General features: G+C 44.3%; 2 protein-coding genes across 5 annotated transcripts in view; one reads left to right on the top strand and one right to left on the bottom strand.

The window, feature by feature from the left end:
• Positions 1 to 11,330, top strand: part of SHCBP1L (SHC binding and spindle associated 1 like) — a 49,846-nt gene extending 38,516 nt beyond the window's left edge. For both annotated transcript variants that reach the window (XM_034780446.1, XM_034780447.1), the window contains exons 8-10: positions 4,713 to 4,963; positions 5,637 to 5,759; positions 11,033 to 11,330. In XM_034780446.1, the coding sequence (XP_034636337.1) occupies positions 4,713 to 4,963; positions 5,637 to 5,759; positions 11,033 to 11,269 (611 nt within the window). In that variant the 3' untranslated portion in view covers positions 11,270 to 11,330. The remainder of the gene's footprint in view (positions 1 to 4,712; positions 4,964 to 5,636; positions 5,760 to 11,032) is intronic.
• A 7,583-nt stretch (positions 11,331 to 18,913) lies between these two features.
• Positions 18,914 to 27,633, bottom strand: part of DHX9 (DExH-box helicase 9) — a 42,578-nt gene continuing 33,858 nt past the window's right edge. For all 3 annotated transcript variants that reach the window (XM_034778525.1, XM_034778524.1, XM_034778526.1), the window contains 5 exons: positions 27,338 to 27,465; positions 24,869 to 25,098; positions 23,409 to 23,524; positions 22,254 to 22,454; positions 18,914 to 19,462 (listed from right to left, as the gene is read on the bottom strand). In XM_034778525.1, the coding sequence (XP_034634416.1) occupies positions 19,138 to 19,462; positions 22,254 to 22,454; positions 23,409 to 23,524; positions 24,869 to 25,098; positions 27,338 to 27,465 (1,000 nt within the window). In that variant the 3' untranslated portion in view covers positions 18,914 to 19,137. The remainder of the gene's footprint in view (positions 19,463 to 22,253; positions 22,455 to 23,408; positions 23,525 to 24,868; positions 25,099 to 27,337; positions 27,466 to 27,633) is intronic.

Here is a 27,633-nt window from a genome sequence, read left to right as displayed (position 1 = left end):
ATTCTCTAGAGTGGATTCTCTTCTCATCTCTATCTGTAATAGTTTGTAAAGTTGTAGTTAGTTAAGTTTATGTTGGGGGTTACCCCTCCCTCGCAGTCCCATCTCTGGGAAGGTCTCAGGGCTTCAAGCAGTGCGGCTCTTGCCTCAGGCTCCTGCCCAAGGGACACCCACATGACTCCTGTCTCAAGTGCCTGGGCGAAGGACACAGTCCAACAGTAAAATTTGCAAGGGCTTTAAGCCCAGGACCAAAAAGGAGCGGGACTTTCAGCTGAAACTCCTTTTGATGAAGTCAGCCCTTTGCCCTCAGCTAGCCCAGACAATGTCGGACCCGGGGTTGGGCACTTTGGTGTGTAGTGCGCCAGCCTCGGTGCAGGAGGCCATGGCACCGAGAAAGGACTCATTTAAGGAGCCTCTGCACCGCCATTCCCGGCACTGAGAACCAGCTCCAGTATGAGACACCACTCAGTCTTCAGTGCTGCACAAAAAGAAGAGAGTGGACATGGGGCACACCCCTACTAAGACAGCGGACCAACCTTGGGTCTGTCTATGCTGGCACTATGGACTCTGGCCTCTTGGGGAGATCCGTCGAGTCTGGTCCTGGTGGACTCCCCAGTGCAGGAGGAGCTGGATCTTCCCTTCATGCCAGACACCTTTGAGGCACCAAGGGACCTGATCACCATGACGGCACAGTCTCCTGCCCCGCCAGCTCGTGCTCCGGCACAGACAGTAGTTCCGGCGCTCGTCCGTCATAGGGGCAAGCCTATGATGCAGTAGCATTCCCCAGCACTGTCTAGGTCTGCACCATCCTGGTCAGGCTCGGACTTCTCCTCAGAGGTGGACTCCTACACATCCCGGCATAGCCAGGCCTGCTCCCAGCACCGCCCGAGGCAGGACAAGGGGCAGCTGGTGCCTATATTGTCCTGGCTGCTGCAGTGGCAGGGGCTGATTTGGTGGCCCTTTTGGACTCCATGGGCCTACCACCAAGCCCAAGGGCCCAGTTCTAGGTCCCTGTCGATGGTATCAGAGGCTTGGATGCCTCCATCGACCTCCTCTGTCACCAGGGAGCCTCCCCGTGATCAGGATGCGGAAGCCCAGACGGAACAAACAGTCAAGACTGGGTACAATATGGGCACTGGCACCACAGCGGCTGTGGCACTCAGTACTGCAGCTGCCACCTGCTCCGCTCAATGGGCCTTCAGGCAGGTGGATCCCTGTGAGCTGGAGGGTCAGGAAGACCCAATGCCACCAAGGGCATCGTCCTCGTCCTCCCTAGATGATGTGGTGGCAGAGACCTCCACCACATTGCCTGGTATGGACACCAGGGCCCATCAGGACCTACTCAGGAAGATGGCCCAGAACCTGAACTTGCAGGCAGAGGAGGCCTCTGAGGACACGGACCCAGTGATGGACATTCTGGCTCTTGAAGGGCCCTTGAGGGTGGCTTTGCCCCTCATTAAAACTATACAAAATACCACCAAGGTGGCGTGGCACACACCCACCGCCATCCTGCCGAGGGGGAGGAGTGTAAATACTTTGTGCCATTTAAGGGATACGAACACCTCTTTGCCCACTCCCAGCCTAGGACCTTGGTGGTAGAGGCGGCTAACCACAAGGAGCAGCAGGAGCAACCGGAGCCTATGTCCAAGTCCAAGGATGTGAAGAAGCTGGACCTCTGTGGTCGGAAAGTCTACTCCACCGGGGGGCTCCAGCTTTGCATTGTGAACCGGCAAGTGGTCCTGAGCCACTATGCTTATAACTCCTGGAGTTCTCTGGCCAAATTCCAGGAATTGCTCCCAGCTGACTTCTGCTCCAAGTTTGGGGGGGTCCTGGAGGAGGGCAAGGTGGTTGCCAGGAGCTCTCTTCAGGTTGCCCTGGACTCAGCAGACTCTGCCACCCACAATATGGCCATTGCCATAGCCATGAGACGCAGTTCTTGGCTGCAGGTCTCGGCTCCTGCATGAGGTCCACAATACAATCTAGGACCTGTCCTTTGACTGCTCTGGCCTCTTTGCAGAACAGACTCAAGGCTTCATACCCTTAAGGAGTCGCGGGTGACCCTCAAGTTTATGGGGTTGCACACACCGTTGCCTCATACTTCTACTCTGCCCCTCCTTGCCAGAACTATAGCAGGAAGTGGGGCAGAAGTAACAGGAGATGCCCATCTCAGTTCTCCTCTGGCCAGGGCCAGGCTAAGCAGCCTTTGAGCTCAAAGGCTAACTTTTGAAGGTGTGCCCGAGGACAGAGCACCAGTTCAATACCTGGATCCTTCCTCTCCTTTTGTGAGCCAGCTATCTCCTTTCTACAGCGTCTGGGCTCAAATAACCTCAGACCACTGGATCCTGAGCACTGTAGAATTGGGATATTCTCTCCAATTCTGTTCCCTCCCACCGACCTTCCCCGTCCCTCTTCAAGGATCCTTCTCACGAGCAACTTCTAGTACAGGAGGTACAAACGCTCCTACAACTCGGGGCGGTAGAGGAGGTTCTTTTGGAGTTCAGATTACTTCTTAATGCCCAACGCCAAGGGTGGTCTTAGGTCCATTTTAGACCTGCGAAACCTCAACAGATTCATAAAGAAATTGAAGTTCCGGATGGTCTCCCTGGCTTCCATCATTCCCTCTCTGGATCTGGGGGATTGGTACGCCACCCTTGATTTGAAGGACGCGTACTTCCACATCTCCATAATTCTGTTCCACAGAAGGTTTCTGCAATTTATGGTCAGCAACACGCACTACCAGTTCACGGTCCTCCCCTTCGACCTATCAGCGGCCCCCTAGGTGTTGAAGTGCATGGCAGTCGTGGCAGCTTTTCTTCAAAAGCATCAGATACAAGTCTTCCTGTACTTAGACGACTGGCTCACCTCAAGCCCAGGTGGAGGAACACGTGAACTTGGTGTGATGTTCCTCAGGCCTCGGTCTCATTCTCAACATGGCGAAGTTGACCTTAATTCCCACTCAGAGAATAGAATTCATCGGCGCCCTCTTGGACTCCACTCAGGCCAGGGCGTTCCTGCCCAAGTCTTGTTTTCTGGCCACGAGCACCATCATAGAAGGTCTCCACTGGTTCCCCACCACGATGGACTAAAATTGCTCGGACATATGGCATTTGCCCTTATGTGGTGCAGCATGTAAGGTTGCAGCTCCGTCCCCTTCACGTGTGGCTGGCTCAAAAGAACAGGCTGAACCGGGACCATCTAGACAGACTGGTCACGCTCTCTCCTCAGGTTCTCGAATCCCTCCACTAGTGGCTCGATCCACAAGTAGTTTGAGTACCCTTCTCCAAACCTCAGCCATCGCTCTTACTAGTCTCAGATGCATTGGCGCTGGGGTGGGGCGTGTACATGGGCGACCTCAGGACTCAAGGTCTATGGTCCCAGGCGGAACTATCGCTGCACATTGTCAGGGAGCTGCGTGCAGCGTGTCTAGCTTGCCACACATTTCAGGCCCATCTCCAAGGCAAATGTGTATCGGTGTTGACAGACGATAGGGGACTGGACTCGATGACCTCTCGAGGTCCCTTCCAGTCCTAGAATCTATGAACACCACAGTGATGTTGTATATAAACAAACACGGTGGTGCTCGCTCCTCTCCCCTGTGCCAGGACGCCCTCAGGTTTGGATCTTTTGCATCGCCCACTCAATACAGTTGGAGGCATGATAGCTGCCAGGCTCACAAAATGAACTGGCCGATCGCCTCAGCAGATCCTTTCATGGCCACGAATGGTGTCTCTGCCTGGATGTCGTCAGCAATATCTTCTAGAGGTGGGGGGTCTCCCCAGTTAGACCGGTTTGCAACACGGAACAACAGGAAGTGCCAGCAGTTCTGCTCCTTTCTGAACCACAGCCCCAGCTTGATCACAGACGCCTTTCTCTTCTCGTGGACGGGGTGCCTTGTGGTATGTGTTCCCGCCTTTCCCTCTCGTCCACAAGGTCCTCCTCAAATCCAGCAGGACAAGGCATTGTTGATTCTCAGAGCCAGCATGACCCCAACACTGGTTCTCCACTCTGTTACACCTCTTGGTGGACATGCCCACGGCCTTGCCCATGATTCCGGACCTCATCACGCAGGACCACGGCCACCTCCAGCACCCCAGCCTCCACCTCACAGCGTGGGAATTTCATGGCTAAACTCGTTAGCGCTTCAATGCTCCAATTCACTGAGGGAGATTCTCCTTGGCAGTAGAAAGCCCTCCACTCATGCCACTTATCTGGCCAAGCAGAAAAGGTTCTCTATTTGGTCCTCGCAGAAGGGCACCCCTCTGCCGCAGTCTTCAGTCCCCTTTATACTGGGCTAGGTACTCTACTTAAAGCAGCAGGGGCTGGCAGTCTCAGCGATCAAGGTGCATCTGGCTCTTACTTCCTCTTTCCACCCAGGTGCAGCGGGGCGGTCAGTATTTGCTAACCCCATGGTTAGATGCTTTCTCAAGGGACTAGAGAGGCAATCGTGCACGCAGCACGCACACACCTACTTGGAATGGACATGAGCAACACATCTCTAAGAACATCAGTTATGAAAGGTAGGTAACGTTTTTTTTATAGGCAAGTCATTCGTTGTAATTAATTTGGTACTTAAAAAAACAAAACAAAACACCTCACTGAGAAATACTCATTTTAACCCAAACATTGTAACAGTTAATCAAACAGCAAAAAGGTATTCGCTGCTTTACATATAGTGTGGAAATAAATGTTTACAGTGCTTTTCTTCTTTCAACTAGGAGCTGGAAAGCCAGAAGAAATTGTGATAGTTTCAGAGCCTACTCATGAGAGTTTTGTGGTATCCAAAGCCCAAAATGTGAAACTAATGCACCTCACTTTAGTACAACAGGGGACTGTTGATGGTATTGTGGTGGTTGAATCTGGTCATATGACTTTTGTAAACTGTATATTGAAATGTGAAGGAACAGGAGTCTGTGTGCTTACTGGAGCTTCTCTGACTATTACAAACAGTGAGATTACTGGAGCTCAGGTGAGTCTGCATGAATATCAAAAAATAAATTTAATATACAAGCAAGTATAAAATGTTAACATGCATACAGAAGCTTTTTTTAAAAAAACAGGACAAATACTGTTGTTGAATTGCAAGTGGAAATACCTCAAGTTCAAATTCTGTTTTGAAAACTTACATGTAATTTTCAGTTAACTTCCAATTTTCTGTAGCTAATTTGTTTAAACTCTTCAGGGCAGCAGCCTTGTTTTTATTTGTGGTGTTACTAGGGTAGAGTGCTATCCTCACCTATGGAATTAAGTGTTAGCTGGGAGTTGCTTTCCTACTTATTAAAAACCAAATTGAGAATTATTAAGCAATATTTTCATGCTTGATACTTTTTACATGTAAAACACTGATGTAGTGACTAAAATATATCCCTGAAGATGTAATTTTAAAGTAGTAAATGCTAAGCAATGAATAGTGATTCCACTCCACCCTTCATTCCAGTGTGAGCAGGAGTTGTAAGGTCCCATAATTGCATAGTTTTATGGGTTTCCATTCCTCACTATAATAAATTGCAGTGGACCAATTTTGACATCTTATATTCATACGAAATTGCAGAACCACTTTTTACATACTTGACTGTACGCTGAATGCTTTTCCTGTGGCAATCCTTACTTTCAGGATTTAATTTTTTTGTTTTAATGTACAGGGTGCTGGTGTTGAGCTTCACCCAGGAAGCACAGCCATTTTGGAGGGTAACAAAATTCACCACTGCAATAACTTCAAAACCAGTGAGAGTTCACAGGGTGCCCTAGGTGGAATTAACATTAAGGTAACTGTGCTGTGTTCTCCTAGCAATTGTAACTGACACTTCTATAAAGTAATAGCTGTACTGTTGCAAATGCAGAAGTTAGTGGAAGCTAAAGAAATGAGGAACATCATGTTTATTGTAAAAATTGCATTTCTTTAGTTAAAATTTCTAATTCAAGAATCCAGTGGCTAAGTCCTTGGCTACCAACCATTAGTGTGGAATTTCGTGAATCCTATCAGGTAACCGCTAGTGTCCCAGCACACTTCTCAACTTTTTAGACACCAAATGTACAGCAGTTACTGAAGTGCTATGCATCGGGGCGCTGAGAGCTAACTCTGAGTAAGAGCATTTGGTACCTAGGAAAGTGAGAGGCTGGTATGCTGGGCGGCGGTGGTGGTGGTGGTTGGAAGGGCTGTCTTGGAAGGGGTCCCTGTGCCCAGGCTTCTTGTGGGGGATTGGTGGAGTGTCCCTGCTGCATGGGCTTCTTTTGAGGCAGCATGGAAGGGGTGTTTTTTAAGGGGAAAGAGAGGCAGTCCCAAGATCCACTATAGTTTTTAAACTCAATCTGCTACCTCATATGTAAGGCTAAGATTTTGTCATTAATATTTTTAGTAAAAGTCACGGACAGGTCAGAGGCAATAAAGAAAAATTCACGGAAACCCTAAAAATATCCACGACAAAATTGGAAGTCGCTGGGCAGTTGTGGGGACTGTTCAGAGCTCCAGGGTCCCTCTGCCGCCCACGAGGGTACCCTGCAGCTCCCAGCCGCTGCAGGCTGAAGTCACAGAGGTCTTGGGAAGTCATGGAATCCATGACTTCCGCGACCTCCATGACTAAATCGTAGCCTTACTCATGTGAAAACTATACACTGCAGAATTAATTTGAGTTATCTACACTCAAGTTACTTCTTGAGTTAGCCTAGCTTGAGTGAGTGGCCATATTGCAAAACACTCGAGCTTCTGTGTTCACACTAGCACGGCACTCACTCATGTGTGGCACTTAAGATTTCTGAGGTCATATTCTGTGGTTCTTTGTGCTGCAGTAACATGAGCTGCTCCATGACTTTCCCAGTGAATTGTGGGAGAACACGTATTTCCTTTCTGGGTACACAAAGGAATTGTGGGAAATCAGTAGAGGTTGCCATTTGAGTGGAGTTTGCATTCATTCACTCTCCAGAAAGGTAGTGAGAGCAGCTAATGAGTTGAGCTCAATTGAGCTTATACCTCTTAATGGGCCAGATAACTCAACTTAAGCACCATCACACTCAAGTTCACTGCAGTGCAGACAAGCCCTGCATTAGAATTGTACCTCAGGTTAGCTAACTTGAATTAGCAATATACCTTTTTTTCCACTGAAGTGAAGGCCTTGGTGTGAAGAAGTTTCTCTTTATTACTGCTTCGACTGGTTGTTGCACATGATCTCACTTGCTCTACTCAACAGTTAAGAATTTACCCTGAGTACATGATTTTTTTTGTAGATCCTCTTAGTCAACTTCTGTCACATTTTAGTTCCCATCTGTAAGACTTAACTATGTGCTAACAGGCTAGTCTGACAAAAAAACCCAACAAAACTATAGATCTGCACAAGAAGGCAGTGCTCATCAATTGTACATGTAATAGCATTTTGCCCATGAGCCAATACAGCTTGTTTTCATAGTTTAACTTAAACTAATGGTCCCATCTACTCTGACTACTTGTAGATCACAGGCTGTTGAGTTTCACCAAGTTACTCTTGTGTGAAACCCTACAAATTTTTTGACTGAACTAAAGCATATCTTCCATAAAAGCCTCCAATCTTGATTTGAAGCCATCAAGAGATGGAAAAATCACCACTTCACATTGTAGTTTGTTCCAATGGTTAATCACTCACTTCAGGTACCAGGCTGAGCTTGTAGGAACTGGCATTTAAAAAAAATTGAGCAAGACTGATCTGGTAATCATTGAGACAATTACAATATGGGTTTTAGTGTAGGAGGAAAAATACATATATAAGGAATAAATGCATACATACATAAGAAATAAATCAATTTCCTGACATTTAAATTCTCAGCAAAACAGTTTTTCACAATGTTCTCTTGTCAGTATCTGTACTAAATAGTGAGTTGGACATGGAATAGGTCCTGTGTCTTGTGTAGCTGTGCTATCAAACTGCTGAGCAGTACAGGTGTGTCGCATCTTACGTGCATTTAACATGCGCGATTTCAGCTTTACGCGGTCAGGGGGAGGGGAGGGGGGAGTGCGGGCAATTCCACCAGCATGAGACGTGACTCTGCTGTTCCCACTAAAATATTTTTTGCTTTGGGACTTGACAGCAACAGCATGTCTTTAGGCCTGTGATAAGGTTCTCCCCTATAATAACCCTGGAGGGTTGGCCAAAAAAGTTTAAATAGTGCGTATGCCCCCGAGTGTGAGATGGGAGAAGCAAATCTGCTGTTCCCACTGCAGTACTCAGTCTCCCTGTGCCTCTCATACTGTGCGCATCTCGCCGTGCTGAGTGAGATTCTACTGTACCTGTACTGTTTAAAGATAGGGTTCGTATTTTTCGTATAACATTGCCCCTAAACGCAAGCCACCTACTTCATCTGGTGCTCAACCGAAGAAACAGCGATCTGTTCCAACGCTGAAGGAAAAACTGGCTGTGTTGGACTTAGACGGTATGTCCATCGCCAACGTGGCACGTAAATACGGCCGCACGAATCTAGCAATTGTGCCATCAAGATTCGAGAGAGAGAAATTCGTCAAGCTGTGGCATCAAGTGCTCCAGTAACTGCTAAGGTGACGAGCCAAGTGTGTGATAAGACTTTAGAGAAGACTGAAAAGGCATTAAACTTATGGCTGGAAGACATGAACCGTAAATGTGTGCCTATCAATGGCAACATGTTGCGAGAAAAGGCTCTTAACATCTATGCGCTGTTCAAACCTCCCACTGAAAAGGGACAGCCTTCTGATAAGAAGGAATTCAAAGCCAGCCAAGGTTGGCTTAACGGTTTTAGGAACCGCTTCAACCTCAAAAACGTGCAGACTACTGGTGAAGCTGCATCTGCCAATGAGAAGGCTGCAAAAGCCTACCCCGAACAATTAAAGAAAATCATAGAGGAAAGGGGATATCTTCCAGAACAACTTTTTAATACTGACGAGACCGGGCTCGTCTGGAAAAAAAAAAGCCCACCTGCACTTACATTTCGAAATCAGAAAGACAAGCCCCTGGCTTCAAAGCAGCTAAAGACAGTGTTTTGTGGCAATGCGACTGGGCATTTAATAAAGCCGGGCTTGCTCTACAGGGCTGCAAATGGGAGGGATAGCTCAGTGGTTTGAGCATTGGCCTGCTAAACCCAGGGTTGTGAGTTCAATCCTTGAGGGGGCCACTTAGGGATCTGGGGCAAAATCAGTATTGGTCCTGCTAGTGAAGGCAGGGGACTGGACTCTATGACCTTTCAGGGTCCCTTCCAGTTCTATGAGATAGGTATACCTCCATATAAAAATAAATAAATCCCCGTGCCCTAAAAGGCAAGAACAAAAATCTCCTGCCTGTGTTCTGGCAACCAAATGAAAAGGCTTGGGTGACGGCAGCATTATTTCTGGATTGGTTCCAGAATTGTTTCATTCTGGAGGTCAAGCAGTATCTTGAAGAGAAAGGACTTGACTTTAAAGTGTTGCTGATCCTAGACAATGCTCCTGGCCACCCTGAGGCACTCCGGTTTGCGCGTAACGACGTTGAAGTAGTCTTTCTCTCCCCCAATACCACCTCCATCCTCCAACCTCTCAACCAAGGCGTCATTAGCTGTTTCAAGGCCACGTACACGAGGCTTACAGTCTCAGGGATCCTTACCGCTATGGATGATGATCCCAATGTTAATGTGCTGGAGTGTTGGAAGTCCTTCAACATTGCCTGTTCAATATAAGTGATGCAATCCGCAATGGATGCAATCAAGCCTGAAACAGTCAATGCATGTTGGCGAAACCTATGAGACTGTGTGAATGATTTTAAGGGTTTTCCGACCAAGAAGTGAAACTCATTGTTCAGGTGGCCAGGCAAGTGGGTGGTGATGGCTTCATCGACATCCTCGAAGAAGTTGAGGAATTAATTGAGGGCCATAGAGAAACACTGACTAAGAGTTAGAGGAACCGATAAAATAGTCTACAGAAGACGAAGATGACGACGAACAGGAAGAGCCAGCAAGTTGGAATCTTCATACATTTTCTAAAGTGTTCCAACCAGCGAAACACTTGAATGATTTAATTTCTGAATATGATCCTTCTATGGAACGAAGCCTCAAAAATCACACGTAGCATTACGGATGATTTGAGACTGTACCAAGAAATGTTTGAGGAGCTCAAGAGACAACAGCGACAGTTGCCAATCACCATGTTTTTAAAGAAAAAACAACCACCAACAGCAGAGCCTACACAATCAACTTCTCAAGCTGAACCAGAGCCAACCACTTCGTCTACGACTCGTTCTCCGTCACCCAAGCCTGGTGATTCAATGATCGTGTTGTCAGGGGAAGAGGAAGACTAATCATTGGAATGTGTACAGTACAAGACTAGCAAGAATATCCAGGATGACTGGTGACTGTTCAGGTTTACAGTACTGTACTGTACTGTTTTCATTTTTTATTCTTTCATTCTTCCATCTGTTATTAAAAATACTTTAAAATTATATTTTGCATATGTAGTCTTTATTATATACTGTACATTGCTGTATACGATACATAGTACTGTACAGAGTGGTACACAAAACTGTACTTTATGGGTGATTTAAGGGATTTTCGCTTCACGCACTGACTGCGGAACGTAACCCCAGCGTAAGAGGCTACAGACCTGTATTAGGATTTCAGTCAGAAAATGGAAGATTGATAATTTCAGTCCCATTGTGAACTGCTGCTAGGGCAGCAGAGCTGGCTAAGGTGAATGGATTGCAAGCTACTACTTATACTATACTTTGGGAAAGATACTTGCTTAAATATAGTAACAGTAGAAAGTGGGAAGCTTCAAAGGATGTTAGATCAAATTTCAATAAATTGAAACTGTAGTTTTTAACTTTTAAAACTACTTTAGTACTAAATGTATTTGGTAAGGTTTTTCAGATTTGAATTAGGTTGCTCCTTTTAACAGTTATGAGAGAATCTAAAAATCAGAGATAAGGCATTGTCATTTTGAGAGGAATACTTAGAACTATAAAGGAAAGTGAGTTTCTTTTGAATGTGAACAGTGCAAGCATTCTTTTATGCCATGTTTAAGTGTGTAAGAGCACAATGCACCCTTCAAAACTACTTCGTTTTGAATCCTTAACAGGTTGTTCCTGTCCCTAAACTGAAGATGAAAAATAATCACATTTATAGTAACAATGGTTATGGAGTGACCATCCTTCAGCCTATGGACCAACTCTCTACTACAGGAGGGATACTGGAATTTACTGCATCGGGCGATGCAGAGGAAGATATGCTTTCCAAACTAATGCATGAATTGAGCCTAGAGATGAGTAGTAACACAATAGATGATATCAAGGGTCTCAGCGTAGTTAATAGTTAAACATGCATTTGATTTATGTTTTGGTATATAAAAATTGTTTGATTAAAGCAACAGTACTCCAAGTTGAAGACTGTTAGTCTTAAATGCTTCTTTGAATTAATGTTATGGAAAATGACTAGAGTTGCCCTTACTGTGCGCTTTGTTAACTTTTAGAGCATCTAACTCTAACACACACCTTCAGTCCTGGGTTACAGTGTGTGTCCTTTGACTTAATAGTCTAAACTGGGAACAGATATTTTTCCTCTCAGCAGGCTAGGAAAGATCATTTTAGAACACTGAACAACAGCCTGTGTCTACAGTAGTCTGATCCTTAGTGTCTCCACTGTTACTACCACTGGTAGAACTGCATTGGCAATAACAGTTGAGCACTAATGTAGAACACCCTTACATAGACATTATCCAGACCTACTCTGAGTAGGATTAGACAACTCTGGCTAAAATGCCAGTGCTAACTTATTCACAGTGACCCTTCTATTGTGGTTACTATCAGTAGAGCTGCGCGAGAAAATGTAGATAATGGAAAATCTCTTACCTGGTAATTTTCTTTCTGTTAGCAGTCTCTTCCACAATTCTGCTACATATGGGCTACTTCTCTCCTGGCTGTAATTTGCAGAGGCATTTCAAAGCTGTGCTAGCTACACCCTCTTCTCCAGTCTACTGCCAGATGATTCATTCAAAAGCAGTGTCAAAACTTGTAGAAAATAATTAGTAACAATAATTCCAATGCCAACCAAATAACTATGTACAGTAAGTGCTTGCTTGGAAAGTAGCTAGCCAAATAAGATGTTCACCCTCAGCTGACAAGCCATCCAGGGTGGGTAGAATCGTTGGAGATGTTGCTAGCAGACAAAACGATCAGGTAGGAAATTTTCCATTCTGCAGCCCAGCATCTCCCACAATTCTACTACCTATGGGAAAAAGCAAGCAGTGGACAGGAGTAAGGAGGGGTAAGAGAACAAATGAAGAAAAGGAAAAACATTTTCAGGATTGCTCAAAAAGCAAGGTTATTACTGGATTACAGTCTGTAGCACCTTCTTGCCAAAGGAAGCCTCTACAGAAGATTCTCTATAGTGTCTAATAAATGTTAGCCCTTCTCCATGTCGCTATTCTGCAGACCCCTGTGGTGGAAGCACATGCTCTTTTGGCCCAAGAGGTTGCATAGGGTCTTGTGGAATAGGCATCAATTCCTTCTGGACCAGCACACACACGCCTTGTATGTCTGCACAATACATAGTCTGATTTATCTGACCAGGGATAGCTTGGATACCCTAAGGCCCTGGCATACTGGGTGAAAAGAAGCGAACAGAGAGCCTGATCTCCTTATGGATTCTGTACACTTGATATAAATCTTTAGTGCTCATCTGACATACAAGGTGTGCCATAGCTTCCCAGTCAGTGGCTGTGGCTTTGGACAGGATGAAGGGAGGACAGTCTCCTATGAGACATTGAAAGGTAAATTCTCCCTATGCAAGAACATTTTTGAAATTCTTAGCACCACCCTTACCATCATGGAACACATAATAAGGTTCATGCATAGATGAGTTCCAGAACTAGCAGCCATATCTGGTGATTGTGACGACAGCTAGAAAACAGGTTTTGATGGAGAGGTAACATGGTGATACAGCTATGTCCAAGGCTCAAAGGGATGGATGGTTAGGGTTTTCAACACCAGTGCTAGGCCCCACTTCAGGAAAATCAGTTTGATAGCTGATCTGGCCAGTGAAAATGCTATGAGGAACCTGGATACCTGAGGCTTATTGGCCAGGGAGCCAGAGGATAGTGTAAACCAGTACACTATGAAGGGCTGACACCTAGCAAGCTGCGGTGCTTGGCATGAACTCTTATCCTCTCCTTTCTGAAGAAATTCCAAATTAACTGGAGTCCCACGATCTTTTACTCCGTGCTTTTGACACCAACTGCTGAATTTGGTCCAGCTGGAGAAATAGGATTTTAGTGTGGAACCCCTCATAGAAGACAGCATAATCCCCATCACTTTGGAAGATATGCCACGTGTGGCTAACACATCCCTTTTAACAGCCAGGTTGTCACATAAAGATGAGCTGCATCCAGATGGAGAAATGGTCCTTGATAAAGGATGTCTGAGTTCACCAGTAGCTGCAATGGTGGTTTCAGCTTTAGATCTATCATGTCAGAGAACCAGGGTCTCTATGCCCAGTGTAGAGTTAACATCACCCTTGCTTTTTCTCGCCGCATCTTTTGGCTCATTTTCCCTATGAGAAAGAAGGGCGAGAACGTGCATAGTCAGCCTTGAGGCCATCCGTTTGACAGAGCATCTGTTCCCATAGACTTGGATCTGCTTCCCTGGTGAAGTATTTCGGCCACTTTGCATTCTTGTGATTGGCAAGCTGGTCAGCTGAAGGGAACCGAACATCTGTGTGATCAGATTGAAGATAATTCTGGGTTGTTGAGATGGTAATGGCTGAGCTAGTTTGCCTTTTGGTTCAGTTCCTCTTTTATGTGGATTATTTTTATGGAACAGAGAATCTTTTCTGCCCACACTTTTATCTCCATCATTTCTACATGTAGAGCAACGCTGCTTCTCCCTCCTCAGTTGTTTATGTATGCAACCATTATCATTCTGTCTGACTCACCATGATGTAGTTGCCTTCCACGTGGCTCTGGAATCTCAGAACAGCTGGTTTGACCCACTGAGCTCCAAGAGATTGATGCTATGATTCCTTTCCCTGGGCTCCATATGTACTCCCCATTTGTCTAGGCTGGCATTGGTAAGAACCTGAGTGTCTGGAAGGCATATGGAGACTGCTCTGTGGAACTTGTCCGGGACTGCCCATCTCCGGGAGGAAATCTGGTTTCAGACTAGTACCTGATTTTGTATGCGCTCTGGGGATTGGTCTCATACTTTCAGAAGAAAGGCCATGGAGGCACCTGATGTGTGACCTTGCCCTGGGGAGATTCCGGTGCATGAGACCAGGAAGCTCAGTAGCTGAATCCGCACAGCTATGGTTGGGTTCATGCACTGGTCCATCATGGATATCAGATCCTGGATCTTCTGGAATCAGTTGAGTGGTGGTTGACAGATCAGTGTCGCTAACGTGTTTTTCCACATCCAGATGAATAATCCTTGTCAACAGAATCCAGGAACTTTTCTTTGTGTTTATCACAAATTTGTGTGCTTGCAGAAGATTCAAAGTCTGGATCGTGGCACTACGTGCTGTGGGACAGGGCTCGTCCAGAAAGGGATACAGGTGAATACTCTGGGATCTGAGTCTGCCCATGATCACTGCCAGCATCTTCATAAATCCCTGGGGACCAAGAGACCAAACGGCAGTGTGCCGTACTTGTAGTGATCTGTGCCATTACGCAAATCTTAAAAGCCTGTGGTGGAATGTGGAGGTTGAGTCTGCCAAATCCACTGAGGTTAGGAGGTAGCCTTGAGACAGGGATGTCACTATCAAAGCTAGGGACTGCATGCAGAATTTTCTTCATCTCTTTTTGAAGAGGTTGAGTATGGCCCTGACTCCTCCAGTGCACTTCTGAACAACGAAGGAGGAGGAGTAAAACCTTGAGAAGTGTTCTTCTGGGGGAATGTCCATCACTCCTATGTCCAGATGGGAAATCTCATTTCAGACCTGCTAACGCTTTGTGGGGTTACTGGTTATGGGAGGCTGGATGAAGAAGTGAGGGGGCAGGGCCCTTAGCATGAGGAAGTATCCCTGGTGCACCCTCTCTTGCATCTACTTGTGTGGTAAAAGCAAGATATTCATCTGGAAATTGAGAATTTCTGCCTCTAAACTGAGGTCTAGGTGGAGGCACACTCATTGTCATAATGAACTCATGGAGGTCGTGGAAGCCACCCTTAGGTTTTCTGATCACTTCTCAGGGCAGGTCTATACTGGGGGGGGGGGGGGAGAAATCGATCCAAGATATGCAACTTCAGCTATGTGAATAGCATAGCTGAAGTCGAAGTATCTTGGAACGAATTACCTGGGGTCCACACAGCGCGGGATCGACGGCCGTGGCTCCCCCGTCGACTGTGCTACCGCTACCATCTTAATGAGACGCGATATATCGATCCCGGATAAATCAAGTGAAGACATACCCTCAGTTCCAAGGTTCTCTCTTAACATGTGTTATCATTCCTCTGGAACCTATGGGAGGAAGGTGGAAAAAAGGAGTGTGTCTGATAGTAGCTTTGTAGTCTGTTCTTTGAGCACTAATTGGAGAGGGCAGGGACTGACTTTTGTCTAATTTTTCTCCCAGGGGAGGTCCTGTGAATTCAGAGGAGCACAGGATTTGTTTGGAGTGAGTATCTACCTTACAGGGATGAAGCCATGCGTCTCTTGGCTGCTGAGCTGGATGCCATGGTACGGGCAGAAAAATCTTATAGCATCCATTGAAGCATCTGCTACCAATGCTGTTTGGGAGATTTTCTTGAATATGAAGTCCAGTAGGTCTCTGCCCTTAAGGGCTTTAAAGTCCTTTAGCTAGGACATTGTGTTTCAAGCAAAGCCTGTGGCTGCCAGAGATGCTCTGAGGAGGCATCAGAATCCCTTCTAAGGATGGTCTTCCACCTTGCTGTCCACTGGATCCTTGGGGAAGAAGTCCCCTTCAGTTGGAATAATCATATCTTTTGGTAGAGGTGCTATAGCAGCATCAATCTTAAGTACATCAGAGAGCATTCTACAAGCGGAAAGCGCCAAAGAATCAGAACCTCCTGTTAGTGTGTTTACTCTTTTCAAGAGACACCCATTCCTCCCAGATTATTTCTTCAAAAAGGTGAATGCAGTGGAATCACTATCTAAAGAGAAAATTTGGAAGGGAGGTATTTACTCTGAGGCTTACTTTAGAGGTCCTGCTTAGGTTGGATCTGGATTGTAGATTCCACTTTTTTGAACGTGGTTTCAAAGTTCAGGACTTAGCCCCTGGGCCAGCTGAATGAAATCTGCATCCTTAGGTCTCCTGTTCAGCTCTTTCTGGCCAGTTGGGCATTTCTGGAATGAAATCACAGCTGCTTGAAAGGATAGGAGTCTCAACATGCCTGTCCAACTCCAAACTCTGTGCCTAGCCACACTACGGTCAGGTGACCGAGAACAGGCAGGGCATAATTTGCTCTCTGTAGAGCCTTTTAGGCTTAGCCACTGCGGTGCTTGTGCAGCTGCTCTGCTATCCCTGAAAGGAGGAAGAAGAGCTCAGCAGAGAGGCACTGCAGTGGAGACTGTGTGGCTTCAGCCACCTGCTTCTAAATACTTGGTCCAAGAGGAGGAGAGAACAAAGAAGGCTACTTATTTAATGCCCCAAAATGAAAAAAATGTAAAAGACAACGTTAGGAGCAGAGAGAACCATCACTGATTGCTGGGTGGAGGCAATATCTTGCCCTCCGGTCAAGAAAGGGAATGCGTCTAGCACAGGCTATGATACAGCTTTTAATTGCCTCTGAAACCAGCAGATAGGAATGGGGGAATAGCCTATAAGTAGCAGAATTGTGGGAGACACTGGGCTGCAGAAAGCTGTACTATATAGAATTTTCCCCATTATATACATTTATATTTTCTCAGTGTCAGACAACTAATTTAAATTTAGTTTTCATTGCCTGTAGTTTGAGTCCACAATAGGTTACATCATCAATGGTGGTTCACAAGAGATCAGCCCACTGCCTTCTCCCACCTTGCTAAAACAGGAGTAAGAACTTCCCAATACTATTAATAAAAGAAACCTTGAGGGAATTCTTAGCAATATTCATATATCACTTAACAAGCTCAGTAGCTGCGAGGATAGAAGTTGTGCAAAATATATATCTGTTTTAGTTTAAAGTTGTTTTGTTTGTTTTATATACACATCTAATTACAAAATATAGTTTTCTGCATATTTGTTTCAGTGTACATGTGCAATAATTTAGTACAATAGGCTATATTACACCTTATACTAAGATTAAGGAAATCAAAAATAGGGAGAAAAAGGAGCACCATACAGTAAACTAGAGGAAAAAAATAGGAGTGGATAGCTCAGATAGTTGGTAATGGAATGAAGTCTTTAAGCAATACATTACCAGTTTACATCCAGCCCAGGTTGGTAATTACTGAACTGTGCTGCTGTCTAATGGATTTCTGTGGCTTATGGGAGGGGCTGTTTCTTTTAGAATTAACCCCCCTAAAATCAGGGGTGGTGGGGGCAAGGGGAAGGTTGTAACACTCAAGTTCTGTCCATAGCTCTTCATCTGAGACAGCACCTGATTACAAGCATGATATATCACATTCTCTGGCCTTGGCTCTATTTATTAGCATCCAAACACACCTAGGAGTTCTGCTGGATTCCCTATGCTTGCCCCTCCGAGTTAGTTTGGCTCCCCCTTGCAGCAGGTCAGATACATACTGGACTCTCAGATCCTTTGTCCTTACTCATAGTGCCAAAACGCTGCCACTCCTTGTAGAATGGGCAGATAACAGAAATCCTCTCATCATACAAGTTATTTCACTGCTTACCTGTCAACATTGTAAGTTAATATCCGTTTAGATGAATGGGGTTTTTCATACTTCCGAGTTAATTTCAGAGTCGGCAAACATCTCTACATCAACCTCAAACACTTCCCTTGGAGGTTCCTGTATCTGAGCCAGAGAAACCTAACCCATGTTATTACCTCACTAGGCAGTTCTCTATAGAGCAAGGCAGCACATACTAGTAGCCAACCAGTGGACAACCTAAATTGCTGTAAATCTGCAGTGAAAGGGGACAGTGTCATCTGGCACTGCAGCAGGGCCTATTTGCACAGTGCATTTAAAGCAAAGGAAGAGATTCCCCTCACATCAGCTGTCCAAGTTATCGACTAAAAGGTGTAGCCAATTGTTTGGCTACACTCAAGGATCATTCTTAAAAGTGTTCAAGACCAGATAATCCAATTTAGCTAAATATATGGTCTAAAGACAAAGCAGTACAATAAAAGGAGACATGCATACCTTCCTGGGAAGCAAATGCTTGCAGCTATATGCTTCAAAGATAATACATTTCAGCTAGTAGTAATGATTTTACAAGTTACAACTCTTTACACATCACTTTAAAGTTTAACCCACTAGTTTGTGCCAGCTTTGTCCTTGGTATCTCCCTGTACTTTCCTATATTTTGTTTTGAATATTACACTCCATGTGTTGATGAGCCATGAAAGTAAATCCTAACTGAACTTGATACAAAGCATTCATGCATCTTTGCTTTGCCATGTTTCCTATTTTTCTAATTGTAAAGCCGATTTCAGCTTTGACAAATGTAGTAGGATATTTGACATGGGTGAATAGAATTGTGGGGAGAGCACAATACTTAATGTAGTTTCCCAACACACATATAATGGGGTTCATTATATTAATATTGTGCTCATAATATCTATTAATGTAGTGTATTCCACATCTCATTACGTATTGGCTAACAAAGTCCTAGGATTTCAAACCTCCTCTTCTGTCCATTCAGTGCAATCATGGTCTGAAGCAGCAACGACTAGTAACCCTTGCAATTCTGAAGAATTGTTGCTATCTGTCCCACATGCTCTTTTACACCCTGGAGACAATAAAGAGACATTTCTCCCAAATTTCTCATACCTCCTATAGACAAATGCTAAACCTAAAAGGAAACAGCCATGCTCAAGTCCAGAATCCAATCATCATACAGAGACAAAACATGTTACGTCTTGTGAACAGAACACTTTATTAAGAACAAAGTATACAGACTGTGGTACTCTGTAGTAAGGACTATTTTACATAATATCACCAGTAGTCCTAAACAATTCTTTTCAAGCTACTGTGAACAAGTAGAATGACAAACAGACTTCTGTATTAGTAACAAAGAAATTCCAGAAGGAAACATGCACATTTTTTTTTGGAGTACAAGAAAGACTTCAATGGATTTCAATAACCACCACGCCCCCTTCCTTGGCCCCCATACCCACCTCCATAATTACCTCTATTCCCACCACCTTGGTACCCTCTATATCCTCCACCCGAGCCTCGATACCCTCCCCCAGACCCTCTATATCCCCCCCCACCTCTATAACCTCCCCCAGAACCACCTTGGTATCCTCTTCCTCCAGAGCCACCTCGGTACGAGTTATAGCCTCCACCACCATAGCCTCCACCTCTGTAGCCAGAGCCACGCTGGTTAACTCCCCGTCCTCTGAATCCACCTCCATTGTCATATCGAGCCATTTTGGGTGGACGAGGACCATCTCCAAACCTAGGAAAGAAAAGTTTTAAGAAAAAATTAATTTAACACCCACAACTTTATAGGATTCAATATTTTCATCACCATCGGAGTGGAGAGTTCCAAAAACATAAAAACTCCCACTTCTCTTATGCAGCAGAGCAGTATGCTCAAATCCCACACCCAACTTAGACATTTGCTCCCTGTAAAGCTTCATTAAAGAGCAGCCCGGAGTGATCTCATCTGGTCCAGGACCACACCCATTCTGAAAAAATTCTAAAGCGGAGATAAAATTGTCCACTGATGTGGACTTTGTCAAAAATAACCACTCATAGGAAGAGGTGGCAGTTTTCAGCTTACATGGGAAGTGCTGGGCTCTCTATTTTGCCCCTCGTAGGTATGTTTAAGAAAAAATAGAAGTTGGTCCCTCATTTTGATCAGTTACCTATACTCCATACAGTTGAGTCTCCCTCACTTTTATTAAATTATCTACATCAGAAATAAGGAATGAAACAGGTTATTAGAGGCAGGGCTGCCTGACATGTCCTACTATAAGAGACTGTTTTCAATTGTTTATAACTTTGCCAAAGTCCCATTATGGGGCTGAAGTTTTCCATGCCAGCCACTTGCCTCAGGCTGAATTTCAACCAAAGTGGTTCAGCCATTTCTATTTGAGGCTACTGCTAACAATGGTCCAATGATACACAGAAAGCACAGTTTCTGTTCTGCTTATATAACAGCAGAATAACGAACATTAAAGTCTCTGAAGTCATTAACATTTAGCCCTGGAAATTCACCCAGCATTTGAGAAAATAATGGGAAACAGCCTGCAGGAGATGGAAGAGCAGACTAGAAATAGGATGTGCTTGACATAGTTAGGGAAGGGGTGGGGTGGAGGGGAAAGAGAGTCAGCCTGTTCCTCAAAGCAGAAAGGATACTGAAACAGGAACTTCCTCCCCCCCCCCCCCCAATGCAGCCCTTCAGCAGCTGTACTAGGACTGATACTGAAGCAGAGAAAAGATTCTTTGTTAGAACTTTCGTTTGTATACATCACAGAGTTCTACGGCTCCCTTTCCCCATACACAGCCATGTTTACCAGTGGTATGGAAAAGCACAAATAGGTATTGTATTATGAGAAGTGGTGAGACTTGTGTGGACTGAGACCAACTATTTTCAGATATTTTTGTAAAAACCGCAAAAGTGGTTCTTGTTGTCAATGGTTTGCTGTGCTGAGCAACACAGGTACAGTTTATAGTGGTTTATGAGTCTGGAGAACTTCTTTGATTTCTATCATTCTTTATACAGACTGGATGAGGAGCTTCAGCACCCATTCTCTACAAGAGAAATCCCAACCCTGATGTGTGCTTTGCCCAAACTGAATCTGACTAATGTTAGAGTAGTGTTTTCTGCTCTTAGGCAGCCATTAGGACCAAGGGGGAATCCTAGCATCACACAGTCTGAATAGACAAGCACTCAAGAAATGATGCACTGATCTCTTCAGGAAGAGTATTTGTGGTAGGAATGGAGAAGTCAAACACTATCAACCAAATACATTTCTCTCCTTGCCTGCAGTTCAACCATTACTATATCTCCAGAGATTTGGGAAAAGTCATCTTTACATCTTAAATCTGTTTTGTATAATGAGCAACACAAATTGATGTGAAGGGTATGAAATTGCAGGCAATCTAAAGTAGGTGGAAATCACACATGCTCAGAGTATGTAAAATTCAGTAGACAAGTTAATGCCCACCACTGCAAATCCAAATCAACTCTACAGCTGCCAGAATGTTCAAGCCATATGATGTACACACCAGGGTACCATGACCTCTTGGATTACAACTACAGGTCTGTCACATATTACACGCATTTAACATGCACGATTTCAGCTTTACGCAGTCGGCAAAAACAAAAAAAGAAAAATAATTTTAATACTGTACCTGTAGTGCGGGCAATTCTGCCCACCATTACACTCAATGTAATTTTGACAATATGCGATTTTCGCTTTACGCATTGACTGTGGAACGTAACCCCAGTGTAAGATGCGACAGACCTGTACCATATTCTGAATTTGACAGTAGAGTTAAATTAAAATGAACTTGTTCAAACACTTCATACCAAGATCAGTCTTCGGGTGTGAAGTTTATTGCAGGCCAGTGAAATGGTTACTCTCTGCAGAGTAACCATCTGTGCGTACCAAGTTGCTATAGTTTAACCATACTCTCCCAGGTTTTTGAAAGATTTCTACTTCAGGGCCTAAAAGTTATGTTATTTCAGTTTCCTGAAACTACTATTCATAATTTTTTATAATTCTGCTAGTAATGGGAGGGTGACATATGTGGCCTGGGGAAGGAATTACAGTCAGTATACTTTGTGTATGTGATGGTGTGCATTTCCCAAACAATTCAAAATCATGCATGAGTAGAGCAGCCCCCTCAATTCGTTTGTGAAATCCAGAAGATCCTTGGTACATTCTGTATCACAGGATAGCCAATCACACCAAACCTCATTAACTCTTAACTATAGGAGCCATCATTTACTCTCCTTTTGTCATCCTCCATCAACCTGCAACTTCACTGCTTGCACGGTTTCTTAGGAAGATTTTCAGACATTATGATTCACTGAAAATATGAGTATATAAAAACTTCAAACACTCATTATCCAAATCAGGCAGCCTGCTTCCAAACTAAATCCCACAACAGGAGTTTTTGCTGGCATAGGAGTTCAGACACATTTTGGCCTTCGGAATGTTTAGGCTTTCCAAGTTACCAGGAATGTTTTCCTACTCCAAGGATCCAGCTGTATACATGAACCGATTGGCGCTAACCTTGTGTTGCCTGCCATGAGGTTGATGCCAGCCGCTGAAGGCCTGGAGATTTGGCGGATCACATTCAGCATTCGCTCATTCACTGGGTCCAGCTGGCTAATGATTTCAGGATCTTTAGTTACTTCAACAACAAGAGCTTCCATTGCTGCACGTAGGGCAGTGACACAGGCAGCTGCATCATGAGACATCCGCAATTTAATCCTAGAGCAGGAAAAATGATTTCAAAATGAAGATCTCTCTAGATATAAAGCATCATAGCCTACAGGAGAGAGGCTATAGAGAACAATGTTCCACAGAGCAGGTGTTCAGTGCGTCTAGTGCCAACCACCACAGAAAACACTTAGAACTTCAAAGTTCAGAGTATGGATAACACCCTAACAATGGGGAATGCCGCCATCTGGAACCAAAAAAGTATGACTGGCAACATACGAGATTCCCCAGCACTGAGAGAAATCAGAAGCCAATTAGAACAGCTGCTACATTTTTGACTCCCTGCTCTTTGGACCTGGAACGCTTCAGGTACTACCAGTTACTACTCCATTACCCTCTGGGAATAAAAGATGCCAAAATGTTAAAGCAGGCTCAAAAATACAGGAGCTCTTCAAGGCTCTGTTATGGACACAAAGATATCATCAAAAACTACTCACCATCCCATAATCTCAAATTTGACAAATGTTAGTGAACTAAGCTTCAACTCTGAGAAGTGGGTAGGCATTAACCTCATTGTAAAGACTGTCTTTTTACCTCTGGTTTCCCAATTACTTGCCAAAGGTCACAGGAAGTCAGTAGCAGAGCCAGCACTCCTGACCCAGTCCTGTGTCTTAACAATGAGGCTATCTTTCCTCCTGCTTGTCTACGAGGCAGTGACCCGAATTCTACACCGCCTCTAATTCAGATCTGATATCAGGGAAAGCAGCTTTTGTGGAATCCAGCCAGTGCCTCATGTTTTCAATTTAGGAACATAATCTACAGAAAAAACAGGAGCTGCCAAAATAAACTGTTCCCCCATCCTTACACACACCAACGATAATGCTCTGATGAAATTCATCTGTTTCTGCACGGCCTGACCTTCATTTCCCATTCTAAACATACTTATAGCTGTGTTACCAGCTGTTTCTCCTCACAGTTATCCATGATCAACTAGGAAGTTCATACCAGTCATCCACCAGAATGATCTCTCCATCAGATAAGACTTTCTTTGAGGCAAACAGAAGCAGCTGCAGCGGGCTCACCAAAGTCATTCCTTTGGCAGAGATAGCTCGTGTTCGGATCTGCAGGTAGAAGAGGAACATGGTTTCCCATTTCAAGAACTAAGACGGCTCTTTCTTCCACTGGCCATGGAAACTAACAGAATTTTTTACAAACAGGATAATCCCTGGGAGATTGTATTTATTACTCATCCATTAAGAGAGAGAGCTCCTCAGATCAGGACAGATGCTGTGAATCCAGCTTTGGTTGGTTGACACAAATTCATTACCATTTAAAAGCTGTTCATTGTCCATGTGAAATGAATTTTGTGGTCTCAATGCAGTTCCTAAGGAACAGGTGTCACTTTGACAAAACTTGAGGTGTTTTTTGTAATCTCAGCACAATGCCCCAGCATCAGATGGAACTCTCCTCTCACCCTAAAGATAGTCCATACAACCGATCTGGGATGCTGCACTTTGGTAGGGCACTCTAGGGGAAGCTTGCAATCTGTTCTTTGGATAGTCAGTGATCCAGATATTCCTGGTGATTATACAACTGTCCCACAATTGCAGATTTTTAAATTCCTGCATAACTGTGCTAAAAACCTACGCTTTTGTTTATATAAACAAAAACCTGAACTTGGTACTTGTTGAGAATACCTTCAAAACAGGATCTGGCATAAACCAATTCAGTGACATCTGCCCAACTCTGCAGACAGACAGACAATGGCTCTGACTATGTGAACTGCCCCATTCATTTCAATGGTGTATTAACAAGCCCAGTTACGGTTAGAGATCAGTCACTGCTGGCTGTTGTGGCAAATATTGGGGTGGAGTGCAATGAGGCAGCCTGTTATCCTGGGTTGCCAGAGTGACGGGAGCAAGGAATTAATGCCTGCATCCCCCCAAATTTATAATTCTCTCTCCCTCCCCTTTTTGCGCAGGAGTGAAGAGGAGATGGAATCCCCTCCCCAGCACCAAAAGACTCAAATGCATTTTGGGTAACAAAACACAAGCTATTCTCCCTCACCTTCATGGGTGCCACAAGTCATAGCTGTCCCCTGTTCAGCTCCTTAAACCTCCATCATGCTCCTTGACTCTATAAAGCAGTTACTTGTCAATACAAAGTATGTAGCACGCTGAACACTTGGGGACTGTGCACAATATAAAATAAATGAACATGGAATTCTGAATCAACTGACCCTGAGCAGGGAACAGCAAGAGGAGAGGGCTAATTCCAGGTTTTTTTGCCATACAACAGAAGAGCCTTGGAATACAGGATTCCAGGGCTGCAATCCACTCTGTTTCACTAGCACTAACATTTTCATTAAAGAAATAAAACAGTGCCAGAGAGGCTCCTTTTGAAATGAAGAATGGGCATAAAAATTCGTAACCTTATCAAAGAAGGTATTTAACGGTTCTCTTTACCTTTTCACCAAAAACAAAGAAAGGAGATGGATACTTCATGTCCTGGCTGCTGAAAGGACAGTTGACGGATGACTTGTGGATAAGTGCATTGCGCCCCTCAGTGGTAAGAATTTTCCTCTTCTCCTTGTGATAGCAGACGTTAGGGTATACACCAAAAGCAAGCAGGGAGATCACAACATCTAGATTGTTATCTGGTCCAGTGTTGTTAAATATCTGAGTCATCAAACACTCTGTTGACAGAACAGAAAACAGGCTACTTTCCAGATCTCGCATAGTGCAGTGCAACTAAGTTATTCAGGATCTTTGATCTGAACATTTACTGACTCAACTATTTATTTAGGCATTGGTTCTCAAGACATCTCTGCCCTTAGAAAAGGGCATTTTGATGCTGCATCACAACAACATTAAAGAATTGTATTTGTAATGAGTAAACTGAACACACATTTTCTAGTATTCAATGAGGAAAGAGCTGAAAAATAAACTACAAATTAAAGCCATTCCCCTTCCCACACACTCAGGAACAAGGACATAAAAGCTTGTCCAGGAGTAGCTGTATCACATCTTTTTTTTTTTCTTCATTTGTTTTGGAGACATAGGACCTCCCAAAGAGGTCAAGTTGGATGTTGTAATAGTGTCATTGCCTGTCACAACAAACCTGGAGTCCCAGGTTGGGGGTTGTTAGGTCATCCAGCCCAGAAAGAGAATTATTGTAGCATTTATCCTTGAGAGCAGAGGGAGAAAGACTATTGGATATTAAGAAAATGAAAGGAAGAGCAACACTTTGGATTCCCATCAACTTTTTAACATGGAACAAAACTTCCAGAGATTATCGAATCTAGAACCTGTCCCATCTCTAGGAAACGCTGCAAAACCTTCCTCCTCAAAAAAAGGGCTTTTCTTCCACCACAAGAATGGAAACTCTCTGCATTGACTCCTAACCCAAAGACCCCAACCCAAGCATACTCCTCAAACAAAGTGTCAAGTATCAGGGGGTAGCCGTGTTAGTCTGTATCTACAAAAACAACAAGGAGTCTGGTGGCACCTTAAAGACTAACAGATTTATTTGGGCATAAGCTTTCGTGAGTAAAAACCTCACTTCTTCGGATGCATAGAGTGGAAGTTATAGATGCAGGCATTATATACTGACACATGGAGAGCAGGGAGTTACTTCGCAAGTGGAGAACCAGTGTTGACAGGGCCAATTCAATCAGGGTGGATGTAGTCCACTCCCAATAATAGATGAGGAGGTGTCAATTCCAGGAGAGTAAAAGCTGCTTCTGTAATGAGCCAGCCACTCCCAGTCCCTATTCAAGCCCAGATTAATGGTGTTGAATTTGCAAACCTGCACATCCACTAAATCGTCCCAAACCCTACCCCAATCAAAGTTTTTACCTTGAAAATGGGTGAGAGGCAAGGACCCCATAAAGTCCACTAGGGACCTGGCCATTGCTATTAATTTTATGCAGAACGCACTAAAATTTACTAGATTTCAAGTTGACGTCGTCTCTATAAATTCAACCTAATTTGGATACTTATAGTTACCTTCCTTAAATTTGGACTTCTCTCTGAATAGACTCCATTTGAAAGTAAATCTGACTTCTTGCCATTTGCACATGGCTGTGTTAAGTCATGTCTTGCTCAATCCCATATTGGTGACTAGCTGAGAGATTTTGCTATGTATTGTAACATTCTCACTGCTTAATGGAAATGAAAACTCAAATATAAAGAATTCTAAGCTAACATGCTATGTAATGAAGATCTGAGTACAAGCCCAGAAAACTACAGAGCAGGAAAGGCAGTGTTCAGATCCTGTGGGGAGGTAATGCCCTGAGTAATTCCCTTAGGATAATGCAACAGCTATGCCAAGTGATTTTGGAAGGGCAGTCTCTAGCTCTTCTCATCTAGAAGGAATATCACTGCAATATGGAGCATATATGGCAGAGGTAAGAGGCAGAGAAGTATGAGAAGCAAAACCATGGAGATGGCTCTGAAAAGACAACTACCACTTAAAAGGTCAAATTCCTCATAACCGTGCCCTCCAGAATTTACCACTATTGCAGTGCTAAATTCACAAGCAGTTGTAGGGCTTGTTTACACTGTGCATTAATTCACACTAGAGGGGTGTAAGTTCTAGTGTGCACTAGGGTGTTCCACACTGATTGGTCTGCATGGACCCTGCTGGCACACACTAAGTTCCCTAGTGCTCATTAGCGTAGTCCCAATGTGCGCACTAAAATAGACAAGTCCTTAAATTGCTCTTCCGCTAGAAGAGGCAGAATGCATGCAACAACACTCAGGTGGAAACTGCTTTAACAGCACAACAGTGCTGGGGCAAATTCACCATGGGCCCACATGCCGTGTATTCACCATTATTGGGCTATTAGCCAGCCAACAGGTTGGAAACCTATCCCTCAACTCTCAAAGATTGAAGAGGACAATACTGAAATGACTACTTCCATGGAATATTACCTTCCGGAAAGCCAGAATTGATAAGAATATCTTTAAGCTGGACTTTGGCTTCCCAAGTCATCCTGAGTGTAGCCATGTTGAGCCTTTTGTGTTCACAGAATCTTATTTCTGCATCTTCACCGCCCATTCTAAAAAGGAAACAGTCAAGACAGACTCACTTGGACTCAAGAAGATCTGTACAAGAGAAGAACGAGTGCCACAAACGGAAACTCTTAACACAGCCATTTGGCTATCTAGTCAGGTCACATAGTTGCTCACCCAATATTACCCTTAATCTTCAATCAAGTTCTGTGCTA

Source organism: Trachemys scripta, chromosome 8 (genome assembly GCF_013100865.1).
Source record: "Trachemys scripta elegans isolate TJP31775 chromosome 8, CAS_Tse_1.0, whole genome shotgun sequence".
Classification (NCBI taxonomy): Eukaryota; Metazoa; Chordata; order Testudines; family Emydidae; genus Trachemys; species Trachemys scripta.
Note: the sequence above shows the minus strand (reverse complement) of the source record. Positions and strands in the feature narration are given on the sequence as shown.